The 20,543-nt window shown below is 39.4% G+C and overlaps 1 protein-coding gene across 2 annotated transcripts in view; it reads left to right on the top strand.

Moving 5' to 3' along the window:
- XPO4 (exportin 4) overlaps window positions 1–20,543 on the top strand; it is a 74,097-nt gene that overhangs the window by 12,648 nt on the left and 40,906 nt on the right. For both annotated transcript variants that reach the window (XM_040054928.2, XM_040054927.1), the window contains exons 2-4: window positions 8,443–8,548; window positions 12,040–12,181; window positions 12,424–12,562. In XM_040054928.2, the coding sequence (XP_039910862.1) occupies window positions 8,443–8,548; window positions 12,040–12,181; window positions 12,424–12,562 (387 nt within the window). The remainder of the gene's footprint in view (window positions 1–8,442; window positions 8,549–12,039; window positions 12,182–12,423; window positions 12,563–20,543) is intronic.

Genomic DNA, 20,543 nt, shown 5'->3' with positions numbered 1-20,543 from the left:
AACTTTATTTTGCAGGAGGAGGGCAGATGCTGACTTTATTTGATGTATAGTCAGTGTGATAAATGGGTCGTATATTATGTACATCTCAAGTTACAAACTTTGGAAAATTAGTATTGCCATTACCAGCATTATTATTATGTCCTGTCTAGTAGAAGAGGGATCACAATGATTCTTTCTTTACTTTAAACTTTGTATTGAAATTCACCGTCACTATCCTGGCACATTTTTTTAAGTGGCGTCTGTGCTGTCTTATAGGCACAGAAATGAGCAATACAGAAGTGAGCTACTTGAATCTTATAACGGAGTTGCAATCAAGATTTCAGAGGCTGTGGGTAGGCTAGGATACTATCTCTTGGTGGAGAGCCAGGACCTGTCATGGGGATAGTCAACCCTGCAATGAGGTTGTGAGGCTCCTTTCCACCTATTACTCATGAATCTTCTATGCCTCCTTGTGGGGAAAGAGAGAAGCAGCAGGAGTTCGTGGGAGCTGAGGGAGAAGTTTGATTCATTTCCACCAACTCTTCTCTTTCTTGCTTCAGGATAAGGAGGCCAAGCTCACTCCAGCTCTAGGGGATGGTCAGAGGATGGTGTTGCCAAGTTGGCTGTCAGAATTTAAGGCCAGCCACCACCAGCCCTGTGACACCTGAGGAGTAGCTAGAATGCATGGGGGGTTATTCTTCTGCTAAATCTCCCATCTCTTCATAGGAAGATTTTGCCTTTACACAATGAGAAGAAACAGGAGAGCAGGACTTGAAGCTAGTGTGAGTGCAGTTGTTATAGAGCCACTTTGACTTTTTGTATCCTTTAGTAACATATTTTTAGGGTTCCTGTACTACTACAGTAGTGATATGCCATTTTTACTGAAGTCTAAGTGGATTGATTTTATTTAACATTAAGTGCTTTGAAAAGGTTTGGATTTGGAACAATGAGGTTTTCTGTAACTGTTTTGTGTAGTTATGGTGTTTTTCTTATCTTTGTCCTTCTCTTACATAGTTACACCTTCTGTCTTGATTGAACTTTTCTCTGGCATGCATGGATTGACTCTTGTTTCTTTGTTGGATCTTATAGACTTCAAGGGACCATGTGAATTTTCCCATTGCTATCAGTCAGATGTTTTAGAAAAGTTATCTTGCCAAACAGAACTGCAGGTCAGACCTCATTTGTGCTTTGAAATGTTAGAACAGTGTTAGAACCGTAGCCTCGTGTCAGCATTCATCTTCTCACTGTCCACAGCCAGACTGCTGTTGGCTAAATATCCATTATGGGATATTTCTCAGATTTAGCTGTGTGGTGTGCATAATTGAAGGGTAATTTCAGTGGAGAGCCTGTAATGGTCTATATTTGTGGATCAGATTGTTAGCAGAGAAGTAAAAGCTCAATAGTGTTTGTTGCTTGCCTTGGAGAAAAGTCTTATCTCCAAAAATGTTTTGTTATTGATGGTAATGATTTACTTTGGCTCATTAGTCAATTAATGTATCTATATATAGTATCTTATACAAGAACATTACTAAACTGAGAATAACTCTTATTACAAACCACAATTTGTCTCCTGTTTTACTTGCAAAAGACTTAATAACATATTTCAGCTTCAAAATACAAAGCAAAAGTTGATAAGAAAAAGATAGTCTTTTTTCCCCTATTGTTAAGTTTCTGCATGAAAGCAAGATGTAAGTGTGTAGGAGGCAATTCCTCCAACAGTCACACATTTGTTCCAGATATATACTGCAAAATGCTGGGCACCCTGGGGTTTAAGTAATTCAAGTCATAATTACTTTTGGAGAAGATGATTTTTTTTAAAATCAAAGGAGGTTTTTGTTCAGAAAATCTTAAATCTCCACCATGTTGTCTCTAGTGCAGGTCTGGTTGGAAGTTATTTATTGCATCTTTCTTACCAATCTTTACAAATAATCTTGAGTATCTTTTAAATTGGAGGATGAGTTACTGCTGTAATTTAAATGATTGCTCAAAAAGTAAGTGTAAAGGAAGTCATTGGACCGTAGTTGGAGATGTCTTTTGTGCTAGCTAAGTTTTCTGTAGTAACTATTACTCAAAGCTAGGCAGTCATGTCATGACAGATCTGACTGGGACAGCAGAAGCTGCTGTTGATACCAGTTGTCTAAATTCCTTCTGGCCTTGTGCCCAAGGCTGGAGTGTCTGATCTGCCTGTAAAGCAGTTGCAGAGCTGAGCATCTTCATCTAGTCTGAATTGTTAGCTTGTGGCATCTGCTTCATGAGAGGACAAGACATCCTTGCATCATTAGGTATCAGTGTCTGCTAGAGAAGCAGGGTGAATATGTAAGAACGAAAGTGTGGCTATTATCCAGTTCTCTGTGCCTGACCACTATATTTAATCTCTTAGCTACTGTAATAAGATAAGTGACAGTTTTTGAGTGTGCTGTGATGTGCTGTAGGGAGAAAGCTTATTTGAAGCACTTGAAAAGTGTTACTGCTAAAACTGGAATGGAAAGTTGTTATGGCTTGACTCCACAGAAGTCAGGTAATTCAGTCTTGGGGCATGCTGCATGATATTACTTTGGTAGAGTTAAACTTGGAAATCTCCCTAATCTGAGAGTCTGATTCTGTATAAATTGTTTATACAGGAGAACTGTTTTGGGGAGTAATTCTTTCAAGGTATTTGTGTTATTTGAGATATAGAAATCTGTTTTTAGTGGATTTTGATCATCTTAGTAGAGGAACACTAATTTAAAATTGAATGACTTTTGGTTATTTAGTTATGTTGCAGCTGTAACAATTGCTTCCGTGGGCGGAGTAATATATTTAGCTGTCCTAAATGCAGTATGTGCACTAGTTAAAAATTATTGCTTGCCCTTGTGTTATTTTCTCTCCGTTTTTCTCTTTCTCCTTCTATTTTTGCCTGTACTCCTCAGCTGTGTTATCACCATCACATGGTGTTCCCCTGCATGTGCTTCTCAAGTTCACTCATGATCTGTCTCCTTTGCATATGCCTCACGATTGCTTGGCTTCCCTGCCTGCTGGAACATGTTGGCAAACCATCTGGGCTTCCTTTATTCCCTGCTTCTCTGAGCGTGTCTTGCCTGATGGTGGCTGTCAGCGAAGTCCAGACACAGCAGTGCCGCTGCCATCTGTGGTGGCTCTTGCTTTTCCATGTATGTTGGTAGAGATCTGTTTCCTGAGCTCTTCCCCGTTGGGTTTCCAGGCTCTCCACAGCACAGAGTCTAGACACCATTCTGAGGAGCAAGAATGTCTTGGGTTTTCATAAACCAGGAGCGGCCCACAGAACAGAGTTGGGGAACAGTTCTATTGTACCTTTTGACTGCAAGGAAGGCATAATTCCTCTGCATACTGGGAAGTTCGGTTTGGAGAGTTTGTGGTGAATTTTATGAAGTCACACTTCGGTAGAAGTATCGGATTTTTGTTTCTGCCCTTGTCAAGTTTGTAATGTACTTCACTTGCAGACATAAAGATTGCCTTTGGCAAGAAGGGCTCCTACTTGGCTTTAGTGCTAGCAGGTACAAGCAATTTGATCCTTTTTTCTTTTTTTTTTTTTTAAACCAAGAAAATTCTCTTAGTAGGCATGTTTGCCTCTCCATAATCCTGCTAGTGTTTAGGCTGTGCTGTTCATAGGGGACCTTTTTGTAGGTGGGAATACTGTGGGTGTCAGCTTAAAACACTCCAGTGTATTCTCTCTGTGTTCTCCCAGGCAGTGAAGCCTGGAGGAGTGCGTGACTGTTCTTTGTGACGTGCTAATTTGCAGATTTCCCCCAGCGTAATTGTAGGAAGATGCTGACTTTCGTTGTATTCAGTGCTGTCTTGCCATAGCAAAAGTGAAAAATCAAAATTTATCTTAGCAAGTTCTTTCCTGCAAGGAATGAATGCTGCTCACCCCATCCTTAGTTAGGTTTATATTTGATCATGGCCAGGATTTTTCTTAGCAAAATTATGATGCAGAAGTACCAATGCAAGATGGTTAGCTAAATATTAAGATAAAAAGCTACTCCATTATTGATTTTAACAATAATGTTGTCACTTGAATGTAGAAGTTGTTAGTTTTAAGATACTATCAGTGTCTTAAGTAAGTAATAAGTACTAGTCTCTGGAATCCACATTGATATTAGAAGAAACTACTGAACAATCAACAAGGTGTTGAAGGTATTGAAGAGGTTGAGATTCATAGTCAGAAGCCAATTCAGTCTTTTTATTGGCCTTATAAGAAGATAGAAATTTTTTACAGTGAGTGTGGTGAAGCGTTGGCACAGGTTGCCCAGAGAAGTTGTGGATGCCCCATCCCTGGAAATGTCCAAGGCCAAATTGGATGGGGCTCTGAGCACCTTGGTTGGGTGGAAGGTGAAAGTGTCTCTGGCTGTGGTATGATTCTGCAATTCTGTTCTGTGATCTAAAACCATTAGGAAAATAATGTAACTTCTAACATATGATCAAAAAAAGTTGTTATTTTGTGTATCTGTAATAATTGACATGAAACTGCCTGAACAAAATCACTCGGGAAGGTGGAATATGATGCCTTTTTTTTTTTTTTTAAATTTTTATTTTTTTAAAGTGTTTTCAGATAAGAGGAGCTAAAAAAGCAGACTTCAAATGTGGATATGGTGACTTCTTCAGTCAGTGAGTGGCAAATACATCGTGACTTCAACTTTAGTCTTAATGAACATTTTGTATTTGCAACCTGTTTGCTTCCTTAGTATCTATTTGTATCTGGTTTTTATATCTATTACTTTAACTTCTTGGCACTTTACATCCTGGCAAAGTCAGTCATAATTACATTGCACTTTTAAAAGGTATGTTACTGAAGTAGGAAATGCTTGTATAAAGCAGGTGTTTCTGAGTACATATGTGTGGGTTTAGTTATTCTGCGTACACCTAACTACTCCTTCTGAAAATAAAAGAAAATCCCAAAGCCCTTATTCTTTCCATGTAGTCATGTGTCTGCCTTCCATGATAGTTGGTCTCCCATCTTCTGAAGTTACATTACTTTCTTAGGAGTTGTCCAGGCTTTCGGGTGAGTTTTGTGGTCCTGCAAGTGTTAGTGCAAGTCTGCTACAGTGTTTCTAGAAGTCTTGTCTTTTTTCAGTTTCCCTATTTGAGTGGATAGCTGCCATTTGAAACAGTCATCCTGCCTATTCCTGGCCACTGCTGCTTCGGGTCTTTTTCTGTATCCAGACAGCTTTGGTAGTTGAAAGGTTGTAATTTTATTTATAATGCTGTGTCATATAGGAACTCTCTTATGGGGCAATAGCTTGTTACACTGAAATCAGAAAGATGATCATTGTCCTGGAGAAGTTTTTATAGGTAACTTGCAGGACAAAAGAGGGAACAAGATGGTTAAAGGTAATGTCAGCCAGTACAGAAAGGAAAGTGATATAGCTGAAAATGGTTTCAATATGCCAGAAGAATTGCTCATTACCTTACTGTGTTTTAATTCCTTGTAAGTTGGATAGTAGAGGAGAGTTTGGAGGAGACAATTAGAAAGAACACAGCAAATAGGCACATGTGCTTTAGGGGACCTTCTAAACATGAATGAATACTTCGGGTATCTTTCTAACCCTATTGTGCCAAGGAGGTGCTGGGCACCAGGGCACAGGGCTCTTGGGCTCACTAAGCCAGTGTTCTTATGATGTGAAATTTGCACAGAATATGTATATTCTGGCCTTTTCTTTGAAGTAAGAACTAGCTGGACTTACTTGCCTTGTACGGATAAATACTGTCTGAGTGCAGTGAAGGCAGTAGATTGTGAGCTTTAAGCTCCCTCTGGTGGCTTTACAGTACAGTTCAAACCTTAACTGTTGCACTTGTCTGCTCTGGACAGTTTTGAGAGTCAAAGCTTGTAATGTATTATTAAGGTATTGTCATTTAAAAAATTAATATACGAATATGATGTACCGTATGCCTTTCCAAGGTGTCAAAGGTCTTCTGTAACTGGACTTCAGAGAAGTAGAAGAGCTAAAATAATGTAAAGAGATCTACTTTCTAGTTATTATAAGCATAAAGGAGATATTTCCCATAAAACTTCTCTAGTTGTTTTTTTAGTGATGCCATAGTTTGCCCCTGATGTCCCTGAAAATGCTCTTAAAGATAATGGAAAATAGATAGGATCTCTGTACGGCAAATTTAAACATAATCTGTTAATGCAAAATTTGTTTTGGATCAGGTAGCCCTGATTTGGTCTTCTTGTTCTCAGGATGTGAGTATAAATGACCCTGGGCTTGCAAAAAGTAATGCTTTGTCACACCCAAAGGATTTGTTCTGACATGGCTATAGTTAGTGAGGCTTCATGAGACTCCAGAGCTGTGAACTGCAAGGTCAGTAGTGTTGAAAGGGAAATGTCACTCCCCTCCTTTTCTCCCCATCATTGCTCTGGCACTTTTCTGGCTTTTTGGTGCTTATTAGAGTGACAAATGTTCTCTCCCCTTGCCCCTGGATTTCCCCTCTATCGTCTTTCTTTTGTGGACTAGTTGATAGAAACTTTCATGCAAAGAGGTAATGACACCATGTAGGTGGAACAAAGAAAGGAGAAGGACCTGTCCTTTTGGTAGCAGAAAGTTACTAAAATAAGTCACTTGTCTCAAGAAAGATTCTTAGTTCAGAAATATTAGAAATATTGTTGGCAGAGCTGTGTGTTCCTTGAGACTTAAAACTCTTCACAGGCATTGCACAGCAACAGAGGCTGTAGATTAAATGCATGTTAAATGATAACAGGTGCTGGAAAAAAGCAGCCTGTCACCACCCAGTATGTCCCATACTGTATTGGTTTAGGCTTTTGTGTTGGGTTATGGTGAACTGGACTGGGAAACTGATCCAGATGAAAAAATCTGGGATGGTTTTTAGTAATGACTTCCCCAGTCTGGTTCTCTGTGCATTTGCACAAATGCTTTCCCATACAACTGGGGGGGGATGGGAACTGCCTGTTTTTCAGCTGGTTTGGTTTATTTGCCACAGCTCTGGCTGAAGTGTGTATCAAGCTGTTGCTGTGCAGGTCATTCCTGCATGTTTGATAACCTTCAAATATTTTTCTGGCATTCTGTACAGCTGGTTCTATTGCAGTGGATGTCCATCCAGAGGAGGACAGTCCTTCACATTGCAGAAAACATGAATAACTGATCCCATTAGGAACAGTTCCTGCTGCATGCAGGAGAGTTGAGATTTGAGTTGTAACCTCAATTGTTTTTTAACAGAAATGTCTGTTAAATCAGATTTCTTGTGGTTTATTTACTGGAAAATATTTCACTTATGTTAAAAGAGTTGGTCTTGATGCTTTTATTCCCAAAGCATTGGATCTAAATCATGACTGAAAGAGAGGTGGCACACATATTCTTCTCAAACTGCTAGGGACAGGGCTGGAATGTGGAGTTTGGAAGTTCACCTGCAGTTCAATAACCTATGCTGTCACCTTGATCCTGCTCTGCAGTTGGGCTGTGATCTTCCTACACGTGTGTATGTTCCTTTCTCAAAGGTTAGCATCGGTTTTGCTTACTGTGTTTGTGGTATCAATCCCCTGCAAGAGTATCTCGTGCCGTGTGTGTGTTCAGATAAATCCCAAACAGCAGAAGTCAGAGAATATTAGTGGCACAAGTGGAGAGCAGCATGACGCTGTGAGCTGCTGATGCTTTCTGCATTGCTGTTTTTACCTTGTAGGGCAGTGGGGGGTGTTGAGGTTGCTCAGTGAGGTGAGGCTGCAGTGCAGGCAGCTCCTCTGGGCTCTGTAGGCACCTCACAGGGGTTCAGATTATTGCATGGTTTCATGCTTTACCTTTAGTTGATATTCAGGTAGAAACCACCCTGGAGCTGTCTTTCAGCAGGAGAGCAGCAGGTGTTACCTGGGCAGCCAAGGTGCCCAGGATGTAACGGGCTGGATGTATATAGGGATGGGTGTAACCTGAGGAACTACCACAGGCATTCCCAAATGGGCTTACATGTCTCTTCAATCACACCCAATCCTCAGGATGTCAACTTTAATATTAAACACTAGAGGGTAGTATGCTCCTGATAATACTTCATTTTAAAATGTATCTGTAGTAATTTTTAAATCCTCTGAATTTATTATACAACTAAATATTTTAAAACAAATGTAGAACTAAAGAAAAAATAGTGCTTTGCTTCCAGGACTGTGAGCATGCTTAGCAGCATTTAGGGATGTACAGTGGTGTTTTTGGTCTGAGTAGAAAAAGGATTGGTTTGAATTTATATCTGATTTCTAACTTTCTTCAGAAACATCATTTGGAAACTATATTAAATTACTCACTCTCAGCCTGATATCTCGATATTCACACCTATGTGCATGCAGTGTAAGTACAGAGTGATATGTAAGAAGAGACAATGCCTGAGAGCAAGCTGTTTTGCCAAGAGATACTTGGTTTTGGTGTTTAACAAGGCAAACATTTATAACTTCATGACAATGCTCTTAGTATGTTTTTGATCGGTGCTTGAATAATTTTTGTTTTCTTTCAGGCACCACCTTCCATGGTCAACAATGAACAACGTCAACATGCTGAGCACATATTCTTATCATTTAGAAAATCAAAATCACCATTTGCTGTTTGCAAACATATTTTGGGTAAGTTTCAATAAATTAAGGTGGGCATGTACATTTATAACTGGAACTGTGCTGGTTTTTTGCAGCTAGGACTATGACCATCAGCTTTGATTTTAATGAGGGGTACTTTTTGATGGAGGGTGAAGCCTATTGCTGTCCTTTCTTGTTTTATTTCTCCGTTTCAAAGCTGTAAAGTGTAACTTCATGTTCAGCTAAATTCCTGAGCTGGTTTAATAGATTTCCTCTGCAACATGATTATTTTAATACTGTCTAATCTGTGCAGCTTATGCAGCTGCCAGTAGTGTGGTTGCTTGTGCTTGCTTCCCATTAAATCAGCCTATGATGCAATTTTATGCACTTCTACCGAATTTTGCATTGGTGCTGAAATGAGAGTTTATTTCCAGTTGAAGAACTTAGTTGCTGTTGACAGCCCAGCTGGAGGAAAAAGCTGGAAAAGTTTCTGTCCACCTGGTAGAAGCAAGACAGTATTGGTTTGAAATTTTGTGTGCTTATACCTGTGGAGAAAGGAAAGAGGCAGATACCACCCTTCATGAGAGATTTCTTTGATTTTAATGGTAATGCTCTAAATGTGGTTGTGTAGCAAGTTATAAAAGATAAATGTTTTTATAGGTGCTAAAGAGATTTATTAGAGTTGGTTAGCTAAATCAGAAAATTACAGGAGCACTAAAGATGTAAGATTGCCGCTCAGCCCTGTGGTATTGACCAGATGTGAGTGCTGGGGACAGATGAGGGGGAATTTCAGTGAAAACTGACTCTGGAACCTGACGGGGGAAACCTCAAAGTTTGCACAAAAGAACACGTGCCAAAACCACAAAAAGCAAGTTTTCTTTTAAGGAATTTGCCAGAATGAACAGAGAAATATTAGAATTATGTTGAAAATATTATTTTCATATTTAATTCATTCTGCAGTATTTTTTAACAGTTATTTCTAAATTTACTGGAGACTTACAATTCATGGATATTATGATATCAGTATTGCAGATCTACTCCTATGTTATACTGTTATATATAGACCGGGATGTGCTTCCTTTCCTACACTCTGCAACCAAAATTCTTCTCTGCAAATGAATTTCTTTGTGGGTTTAATGTATTATAGTAGTACTCCATCTGGTTTGGAAGACTGCAATCACACTTTTTGCTTGGTGGGTCAGAAAAATTGATGCTTCTTGTTATCACATTGAATTTTAGAGAAAATTAAGTGGGCAAAACCACCCTTAAGTACCTTTGCAGACAGTTTGGATCTAAGTGATACATTCGTCATCAATCAGAAATAAATAGTGAAATTTAATGAAATCCTAAATGTGGCTGGCTGGAAGGAATATGATGCTGATTGATTTTAATACCTTTTGGATGTCTAGAAATATTACATCCTTAAACTGTTCATGTGTTACCACCATTGAGAAGACAGTGTGTTTCCACCTGGGGGGAATGTAGGCAGTTGTGATGCTGAGGCCTGGAACTTAGAGGCTTTTTCAAAACTTAGTGCTTCCTTAGTAAGTATCTGTACAATCTGGACAAAAAGAACAGGTAATTAAGATTTGGGAGTTGAGGAAAAAGAGGTGGGGATTGTGATATCAGGAGCCAGGAAAGGGAAACAAGCTGTTCATGAGGAAGAATAAAAGAGCTGAAGTGTACTGAAGGGGGATGTGTGCAGCAAGGATGGGCTGGAACCAGAGGACCAAGTAGATGGCTTTAAAAAGAAACAGGAAAAAGAGTGGTCTGGACAGGAACTGGAATGGAGGTAGAGAGATAATAAGGATGTCATTTGTGGAAAGAAGAGTGTCTGAATAACACAGGGAGAATAACGAAGAAGGTGAGCATATGGAAAGAGGGAGCAGCTACTACTGTGTTGTTCTTTAGAAACCCAGAGTTGAACCCAGGGAGCACGAGGCTCTGCGTTCTGCTGTAGGCTTACAGCTGTTCAGTGCACTGGCAAACCTTGTCCTTCCTTTCCTTAGTGGGTTCCTGTGGAGCTCTGGCTGATGGCAGCCTTGTGCTGGGGCTGCACGTCTGCTGCCAGCGATCGCAGTTGTGCGGCTGCGGGACTTGGCGCAAAGGGGAAACTCCGTCCTTTTTTAATCACCTTCTCTTTTGTGTGTGTGTTTGTGTGTGTGTGTGCGTTTGAGCTTTGCACAGTTAGAAAAGCTGAAGACCCAAGGTAACAAGTGCCAGAATTAAAATTCCCATGTTGGGATAATTCAATTTGTTTTCACATGTGTTAGACATACACAGTTCTCTTTTACTTAAGCAGTTACTTAGTTTTCCAAATTAAGCTAAGTAAATTTAAAGGTGGTTTATTTTGATTTAAGCATGTTTACCTGCATGGGTTTAGATTTGGAGCCTGATCAAATTACTTTAAAATAGGTTAGCGTACTAGCTGCTATATTTGATCTAGAACTTGCGTATAAAGGAAATTTATATAATATAAATTTGTGTGTATGTAATTGAGGGAAGAAAGTTTGTTTTGTAGTAATTTAACGCCCTTAATCTCATGACTGAGGTTTTTCAAACAAACACAATTTTTGTACTCCTGGCAGGACAACCACTATAACTCAAACTCTGCTTCTTGTTCGGGAATTTTATTTCATCATTTCATATTTTATGCTTTTGCCAAAGGCTGTACCCTTTCTGAAAGTTCTTTCTGTAGAGCTCAGAGTGTTTTGAAACTGACTTCTGAGGTACTACCTGCTATTTCCAAATTAAAATTTTTAAAAGCAAAATAACAACAACAAAAATGTCTATGTAGCTCTCTAGTATCATAGAAATAATATTAATATTCTAGCATTTCTCTTTACATTATACTTTGTAGTCACCCAAACAGTTACCTTTCTCTGTAATATACTTTTATACTTTCCTTAGTGCATCTGTATACCTAGTAATCCCATATTCAGATAATAATGGCAAATGATTCTTACACTGTGGTCAGAAATTACATTTTGATTAACTCAAAATAAATCTAGGAACTTGAACATGATGTAGAACACTTTAAATACACCACGGTGTAAAATTTTTCCTTGGATAATTAAGCATAAATGTTATCTTTAAGTGTAAGTAGATTTGCTTCTTTTCTATTACCCATTAAATACATGTGCTTTTATGCACTATTGGTTTCAAAGGCAAGCACAGAAATATCCAACTTTGACATGCCTGTGAGATTAATCACTTTTATTAATTAACGTATTGAAATGAAATCTGTCATCTTGTTTATTTTATTCCTCCATTGTGTTAGCATTCTTATTCCTGTTATTTGAACCAACCTCCTAGTGCAGACTTTTCTCCTAGGTCATTGACTTGAATTATACTGGACAATTTGATCATTGGGTTATTGATTATTTCTCTCCCTTTTGAGTTGTAAATTCCGTCTCTGTTTTCATAGCAACATTATTCTGTGTAATAATAAATTATAGTAAATGGGTTTTTTTTGGTTGGAAACACGTTCAAGCTGAATATATGTCTTCTAACACTCAAGTTGCGTTTGTTTTTTCCCACAGAAACTAGTAAAGTGGACTATGTCCTTTTCCAAGCTGCTACAGCGATAATGGAAGCAGTTGTAAGAGAATGGATTCTCTTGGAAAAAGCTAGCATTGAGTCACTGCGAACATTCCTTCTAACCTATGTCTTACAAAGGCCTAAGTAAGTACAGAAAACCCACTTCTGAACACGTAGGATTCTGCATGAAGTCGGGGTTTTCATTTTCCCTGGGGAGCAGTGCGCGATCATTTTAAGAATAATTTATCTTCTAGTCTTAGTTAACTTCTGTCAACTTTCCCTTACGAATTCACACAAAACGTTTGAAAAGGAAATGTGTTGAAAATTTCATTGAACATCGATGTCCAGAATTACCTGCAAATACGTTTGTGCAATGTTGTTTACAGCCTTCAAAAGTATGTCCGGGAGCAGATTCTATTAGCGGTAGCGGTGATAGTGAAACGGGGATCATTAGACAAATCAATCGACTGCAAAAGCATTTTTCATGAAGTCAGCCAGCTGATCAGCAGCGGAAACCCCACTGTGGTGAGTGCTTTGGGTTTTTTTGCTTCAAAAGTTAAGCAGTCTGTATCAGCAGCTTACATTATATACTTAGTGACTAGAAAATATTTTATACTTCGCTTATCCGATTAGTCATTAAGTTAGTAACTGTTCACTCATTTGCCAAATTGGAGATCTTTTGATGTTTTGGGGCTAGGGGTAGTATGTGTAGTTCTTTGGTATACAAGGACACCATATTTTTAGGGAATGTTTTTCTGAATAGCTGCTTTAAGTGCCATAGTTGTGGGTTGGTGGTTTGTTTGGGGGTTTTTTGGTGTGTTGCTTTAAAATTATTATTTGTTTGTTTTCTTTTTCCCACTGGTTTTCTTTAATCTAATAGTAAGATCTAAGACAGATACTCTGTTAGCTGAGAGGTTCTTTGCACACTCTGTTCCCCTTCCATCTGTGCAGTGCTGCTCTCTGCTGCGGCTCAGCTGTCGAAATGGACTGTGAGCAGGAGGCATAGGCCTCTGCTGTTCTTTGGGAGACGAGTAGGTGGAGAGAAAGGGGTGTGAGGAAGTAAAACATGGAATGGAAATACAAAACTTATTCTTGATTTAATGTCATACTACTAGGGGTAAGTGTTACCTTCGATACTGAGCTCAAAGTGGAAACAAGGTGTCCAATATCTATCTATGCATTTAGTGAAATTCCGTTTGCTATGCCAGGGGATAAGTTTAGAATAGGTCATAATAGAGGCATGTAACTAGAGCTTAAAGAGAGGTGATTTTTTCTCCTACCAAATGAAAATCAAAGAGTATATAGATTCCATGCTGAAACTTTAACTGACCCTTTTCTCAAAAAAAAAAGCCTTGAGAGAGCTGGCTCACGACGCTGCTGCGCGTTTAGAGCAGCAGTTGTACTAGATAGATGGGAGTGGCAAATGTTTAACTCTGAAAATTCAATCAAAGTGTACTAGAAGTAATCCCACTCATGTCATGGTCCTAAAAATAGTGTGTCACCTCTGAGGAACAAGTAATATTGCTCCAGGGTATGGAAATTTCATTTAGTCTTGTAAAACCGAATTTCACAGTTATTTACCTTAAGGAAGCCGTTTTAGCCTTTTGATTCTGCATAATTTGGATAGAAATGGGTATTTGTTAGGAAGAACTGAGTTAATGCTTTTTTCCTGGAAACATAGTCCAGTTATTAAAATGGAGTTACAGCTGAGGTTTTCAAGTTTTATGCACAACACTGTGTATGCTCATGTAGTTTGTAGGATCTTTGCCTAAAGATACAGAAGTGGCATAGATAGAAACGTGGACTTTGAACTAAGTAATGCTCAGTCCAGCTTGTGCACTTACATTCTGTGCATGCACTGTCCACAGACACCGTGCTCTGACCACAGCATACAGCAAGCTAAGACTGCCTGCTCCAAGCATATCATCCTGGACATGCTGCGGGGCAGAGCACGGTGCAGAGGAGCTCTGGCTGGGGGAAGGGCTACTCTGCTCCAAGTTCAGCTCACTGCCAAATTGGGCTCAGTCTTTCATTTCCCTTTATTTCATTTTCCCTTTATTTCTCACTCTTCATAAGTATGAATTTCTCCATAGTTCTTCTCAAGCTGTAAGAATGGTATTGAAAATGTCTAGAATATATAATGATGTTTTCTATTCTGGTGTGCTAATAACCTACTAGCAAAAAAAAAAAAAAAGCACGTGGTGGTGCTGAAATGTCTTTTCTATACGGCACGGTTTATGGTTGTTAGTCTTTGGCAAACTGGTTATAAGCACGTGCTCCCATATATATATGACACTTTATATTATAAACCAGTTCTCATTCACGAAAATGTTCTTGTAATCTTTTGAGACTTAGCTGCTAGAGAGACTCTGATACTGGCACCCAGGACTGGCATGTGCAATAATAAGCAGTAATAAAATGGTGTTTTGGCATGGTACTGGCCAAAAGTGCTATCTGAAGCGAGTTAGGGCATGCCTGTTGTGTAAATATGTAATATATAAATATGTAACAACTTTGAAAGGTTGTATGAAGGAATTCATACAATGAATTATTATTATTTATCTTTTCAAATATGGCTGGGTGGTGGTTTTTTTTCTTTACTAGTTTCCCTGTATCATTCAGCCATGCCTGTGGGACTGCAGTGGTGCAGTTGCCTTGCTGCTGCGGGGAGTCTCAGCTAAGGGTGCTTCAGGGTATTTTGTGAAGCCCACATCCTGAAGAGAGTGGTGCATTCTAGATCCAAGATGTGCTGTCAGAATGGTGCCATGCACTGTCACAAGTGTTTCTGGAGATTTGTTTATATTAGTTACTTGTAAATACAGGCCTCCATTCAAATCAGGGAGGAGGCTGGGGTGTAGGTATTGAAAGAGATCAGCAGATATTTTCCAGTCCTCTGTGCTTCCCTGTGGATGGAATCATTCCACCTTTTTGACCAGCTTTCCAATGGTGTGATACGCACTCTTGCCTACTTGTGCACTCAAGTTGCAGAACCCTGTCATACCTTTTTGACTCCTAATTCTTTTTCCAGTCTCTTTGTCCTTTCTGTATCCTTCTCAGCCTTCTGTTCTGACCTTCTGCCCTCCCATTTGTGTTGTTGTGCTTGAGGTTCGCTACACATGAAGTCAGCAGTAGATCACTTCATATTTAAAAATGTTGAAAGCTCTCAAACAAGAGCTATCAGCAGCTCTTAGCTGCTGATAATTGGTTAGAGCATGGTACTAATAACACCCAGGTTGTGGGTTGGATCTCCATATGGGCCATTCACTTAAGAGTTGGACATGATCTTATGGGTCTCTTCCAACTCAGTCTTCTGAGGTAATGGCTTTCTACAGCAGTTTGTAATTGAGAGAAAATACATTTTTAAAAAGCAAAGCGTTCTCTTGTTTGCTTCTTGCTTATTTTTTCCTCCCTGTTGGCTGTGAAGCTTCTTGATCCATCTTTACCTTACAAGAATAATGTAGATACTTCATCTTTTCCATTCCCTGCAGGCCTCCACCCAGTTTCTGTAAGACATCTTTACTAACTTTGTGATCATCAGACAGCCCTGCTCTATGAAATCTTTGGGACTTTTGAGTAATATCTTGTCGGGATCAAGTCTTGATAGCTGGGGTAATAAGGAGGGCAGTGAATGTAGATGGTAGTCTCTGTTGTGTGTGTCCTTTTGCAGGATTTGATGTGCTTAATACCTCAATTTCTCGAGTACTAGTTAAAAAGATCTTCAGAGATGGCTAGGACTTGAAGGTATGTAGTGGTATGTGAGCGAGACTGATGGATGAACTGTTGAGAATGAAAAAATAAGGGGGTTGGAAGGAAGATAAGGAGAGGAATTACGATGAGAGTAATAAAATGGCTTTAGTATTGAGTAATCTTAATAGTGGAACACAGTGTACGCGTTAGGGAAATAACACGACACTAAGGAGGCTTAATACTTCAGGGATGGGAAGGATGCATGGTTAGAGCCAGGTTTAGAACTGGAGTATTGGCATCTGCTGCTGGTTCTCTGCCATTTGATGCTTTATGAATCTCACAGAAGAAACCTTTGTCTGAGAAGGAAAAGCAAACTTCTTGTCTGACTGCCTATTTATTTATAACTGAGTTTAGGTAGTAATCCTCTGAAAGGATGAAGATTAGCTTTGGAGTTCTTGGTTTTGTTTTTCCTGACTCCTCCTGTATTATCAATACAAGCCATTCCTCCACTTGTGAAGGAGAATCTGTAATCTCCCTCTGATAGCAATTTCAGGATCTTTTCTCGAAATCTTCATCTCTCTGGGGGAGAGAGCTTCTGGCAGCAGACACAGTATCATGAGCCTTAAAATTCTTAAATACATGTTTTCTATCACCGATTTCAAGATTTTGGAGAATTGTGTGGGCCAAATTCTTCTCAACTATAAATGCCTTCAATTTCTTGGCCTTTTCTTCTTGTGTTAAAATATTCTGCTTTTGCACAGCTGAAGGATTTCATTTGTCCTTCATCCCTGCCAGAAGGACAGGAATCCTGGCAGCTAAGTGACTGACTCCCAGGAGGAGGATCTGGTCTGCATGTGAACACAATCAGATAGATTTTGTTTAAAACCAGACAGAGATATGGATCACATGGCAATTTCTTCTAGTATATGTGTAGGCAAATGCAGAGGAGTCCAGCTGCTGTAGACTTGACATGGGACTGGGAAGCAACAGAAGCTGTGTTTTTAAGACCTACAGTGCATACAGTAGAATGTATTTTAACATCAAGCGCCATATCTAAAGCCTGCATATTTTTTTGTCAAGACTCACTGGAAAAGCTCTGGAATCCTAACAGTTCCTTCTTTTGCAAAATTTGTAAATCTGTTGTTCTGGTTCTCGATGTTCCTAGTTGAGCTAGAGGGAAGATCCAGCTACTTTAGATTACTTGAAGCTTCTGAGGGATGTGCTGTGAATGGATTTCATGTGAGCAGTGGGAAATATTAATAAGCAAAACTCTAGGCATTCATCTTCATTGAGGTTAATCTATTCATTATAATGGCTTCCTGGATAACTAGTTGTATTTATTTAGCATTTACAGATCTTGTTTCTATTCTTTAAAGGGAATTTTACTTCTGGAAACATGTTTCTGTTTCATGTAGTAGGGTAGGAGTTGGAGAGGCTTTCCCAACTTTCACATTTTGACAAAAACATATGTATTATCCACCCGAAGTTGTCTTCTGGTCTAATAAAGTTGTTACTTTATCCTGTGAACCTCATTGCCCTTGAGACATGTTGAATATAAAAAACAGGGTGAACCAGGATATTTAAGCTGATGAGTCCTCTATAAAGGCCTAAGTTAGTGTGTTAAAGATTGGTTTGGGAATTTTAGGAATCCAGAAACTACTGCACATGTGAAGTTAAAACTCAGTGATAGAAATGTAAGAAAACTTTAAAACGTAAGTGGTTTTTTAGTAGTTGATTTAATCAGGGTGCTTTTGCAGTTTTCAGATTTTTCTGTTGAAAGGGAGCTGGCTTTACCAGAGATGCAGTACGGCAGATCTCCAGCTTAGTTGCTTAATAACTACTAAAAATTGATAACTCCCCAGTTACATTTACACTAGAGCCACAGTTTCAAACATAGGGCTGAGAAGTGAGCAGATGTGTTCCAAGTGGTGAGATGTGCATCCCCTGTTCTATGTATGTCATGCCAAACCCTTTCTTTCCTCAATTTTGCCATCTCATGAGATTTACACCTGTGGAATCCCTCAGACATTCACTGGGAAAGGAGAAATTATGCTTTTTCCATGTGCTACACCATGTATTTTTTATTAAAATGGTGTCACACAAATAAACAGGCTTGAGGGGAAAAGCCTCTTTAAGACATTTATTGACCTTAGCTGCTTGGTGTTTCGTAATTCTTCCTCTCAAAGGTACCGCCCTTCAGAGTAAATGTGTTCAGTAATACCTTGGATCTTTGTGTTAGTCTGCTTAGGAACAGCCCCTTCTCCCTCACAGGCTCTCATTTTTTCCTCTGGGCAGATCTGCGGAGCACAGCCGTGTAATGCAGCTCATTTGACATAGCTGGCAGTGCGGCAGGCAAGAAAGACCAGGAATGAGTACTGGGGAAAGTGGGGGGAGGGAGGACCCCTACCCACCAAAGGGCACTTGTCAGCATATTTAAAGCTGTGTGCTGCTGATGGCAAACTGCATGGCTAGCCTAAGTATTCATTATTTTGAGCTTAATTGAAAGTCCTGTATTTGTTCATGCAGCTGTGGTAGGAGTGAAGATCCAACTGGTGGCATTCAGACAAGAACCTCAAGAAGCATATGTTACCTTTATAAATGGTTTTCAGGCCTTCAGTTTCTTTTATAAGATTACTTTTTTTTTCTCCTGATTTCTGCTTCACAATTTTGCTTGTCTCCAGAGGAACAAAGAAAAGCATGTTTTGCACCCTGTGCTCCAGCAAAGTGCCTGGACCTCTTCCATTACTAGGAGAGGCTGCTACTTCCCTTCTCTCTTTGTCCAAAGCCTGCATGCTTCACATGCCGCAAGATCATCTTCCTCTGGCCCATGGTGACTCACAGGGGAATTGATTTTCTCTTTCTTAGCTCACCCCTGGGGGTTTCCCTTGCTTTAGCTGGTTCCCCCAAAGGAGGGGAAGCAAGGTCTCGCCTATTGTGGTGCTGTAGCTCTGATGTGTTAACCTGGTGCTGCTCACCGGTCTTTGCAGTGGCAGAAAGAGAATGAGAGGAAAGGAGTGCACTGCCCAGCCAGTCCCTTACTGCTGACAGCACAGAACTGCAGCTGTGGGTCCTATTCCTATCATCCTCTCCCTGCTCTTTAGCTTTTTTCCACCAGTTGGCTCATTTGGGAAGGAACAGACAAAAATCAATGGGTCCTTCCTGGTGCTTGCTTACGTTTCTTCAGAATATGTTCTGGTTTTCTTTGGGTGGGAACCACTACTTCAGCCACTGGGTCCCCCACCAACCTTGCAATAATCCCAAGTTGAAAAGTTGGAGTGGCCCCAGTTATTCTGTGTAAAGATATTTCTTTTGGCCCTGTGTCCATCCTGTTAACCTTTCAGTTTGGAGTTGCAGCTTATGTTCTGGAGATTTAGATACTCTGAAAATGTTAGCAAAAACAGCTGTGCTTATTCAAGGAAATTGGAGAAGAAGTCTATTATTGCCTTTATAAAGAAAGCCTTGCTTTAAACAATTTATTTAGTAAAACTGCTTTTGGTATTCTCATTACAGAATTCTATCACCTAAGAGCAGCACAGCAAATTCTGCTTCCGATACATTTACTCTTTGATTCTTCCTGCTCTTGTGCAAGTTAAATTTAGATAGTTTGGGGATACTATTAAATCTTAGTATGTCTTCCCTTTGGTTTCAGTAACAGAGTTTACATTATACATGTGGAGACGAAAAGTCCTCTAAACAGCATATTCAGGCTGGCAGTGATCTAATGTAACAGGGCAGATGTTATGATTTACTCTATTCAGGCAAGACCTTAGTTCTTTTAAATATGCTTACTGCTTTTTCTGTAGGTATAAATTATACTTGCAGAAGGCACTGAATGATAGTTTGGGTTTTGTAGTGAAGTGAATTCTTTAGTCAAACCTCTGTATCTCTGCTCTGAATTCAAAAAGAGGAAACAGTTTTGGTATTGGAGTTCATTCTGCTTTGTCTGTTGGCTTTATTGCTGCAGAGCTGGTGTACCACATGTCCATTTTTTCCTAGGCTGTATTTGAACTCTTCTTCCTTTCAGATGCTTTGTAACCTAACTACCCTCAAATGAAGCACTTCATTTATTCCACGGACAGCCCAGGCACAAGTGTGAAATCCCTTCAAACATTATGGCTTTAGCTTCTTTTATAGGGGACATTCCATTTGGAGGAACAAGTTGTATTTCCCTTTTCCATCTGAGTTTTATGAATGATACGTAAATGTTGTTTACTGGTAAAATGACACACAGTCTTTCTGTAGTGTGTGTGTTTTATTAAAGTCACTTAAAAAGAAAACCACTAAAACGATGTTACTACTGGGTGTCTGATTGCCAAGTTAATCTCTTATCACAAGTCGCATTGATCTTCTGTTTGAGCAGCTGAGAGTCTATTTTATGTATAGCGATCTTTCATAAAGTTTATTCCTGGTAATAAAGCTAACTGGGGTGAGTGCCAAGCTATTCTCAGAGGCAATCCTCTCGCTCAACAAGAGAAGGATTTTATTTTGTTAGATGGGCTTATTGTTTGGGTATGTACTGGTGGCAGAACTAGTGAAATTGCTAGGGAGTGAGTCAAACTAGGTTCAGAGGTGTACTCTTACTGGTATGAAGTTAATGGCATTGCTGCACAATAGACATTCAGATCTGGCTTTTAATATAATGCCCAGAGTCACGTGCATTTTCTACTTATTACAGTGTGGTATTACTAACTTGCATTGTTAATCTCTTCTGTGGTGTGGCAAAAACCTTTTAAAAAAACCCTTTAAAAAAGAACCAAAAAACCCCAACCAGAAAAAAAAGAACAAACCAACCAAACAACAACAACAAAAAAAGCAAAAC

The sequence above is a fragment of the Hirundo rustica genome, chromosome 2, assembly GCF_015227805.2.
Source record: "Hirundo rustica isolate bHirRus1 chromosome 2, bHirRus1.pri.v3, whole genome shotgun sequence".
Taxonomy (NCBI): domain Eukaryota; kingdom Metazoa; phylum Chordata; class Aves; order Passeriformes; family Hirundinidae; genus Hirundo; species Hirundo rustica.
The sequence above is the reverse complement of the archived record's forward strand: the minus strand, read 5'-3'. Positions and strand labels throughout refer to the sequence as shown.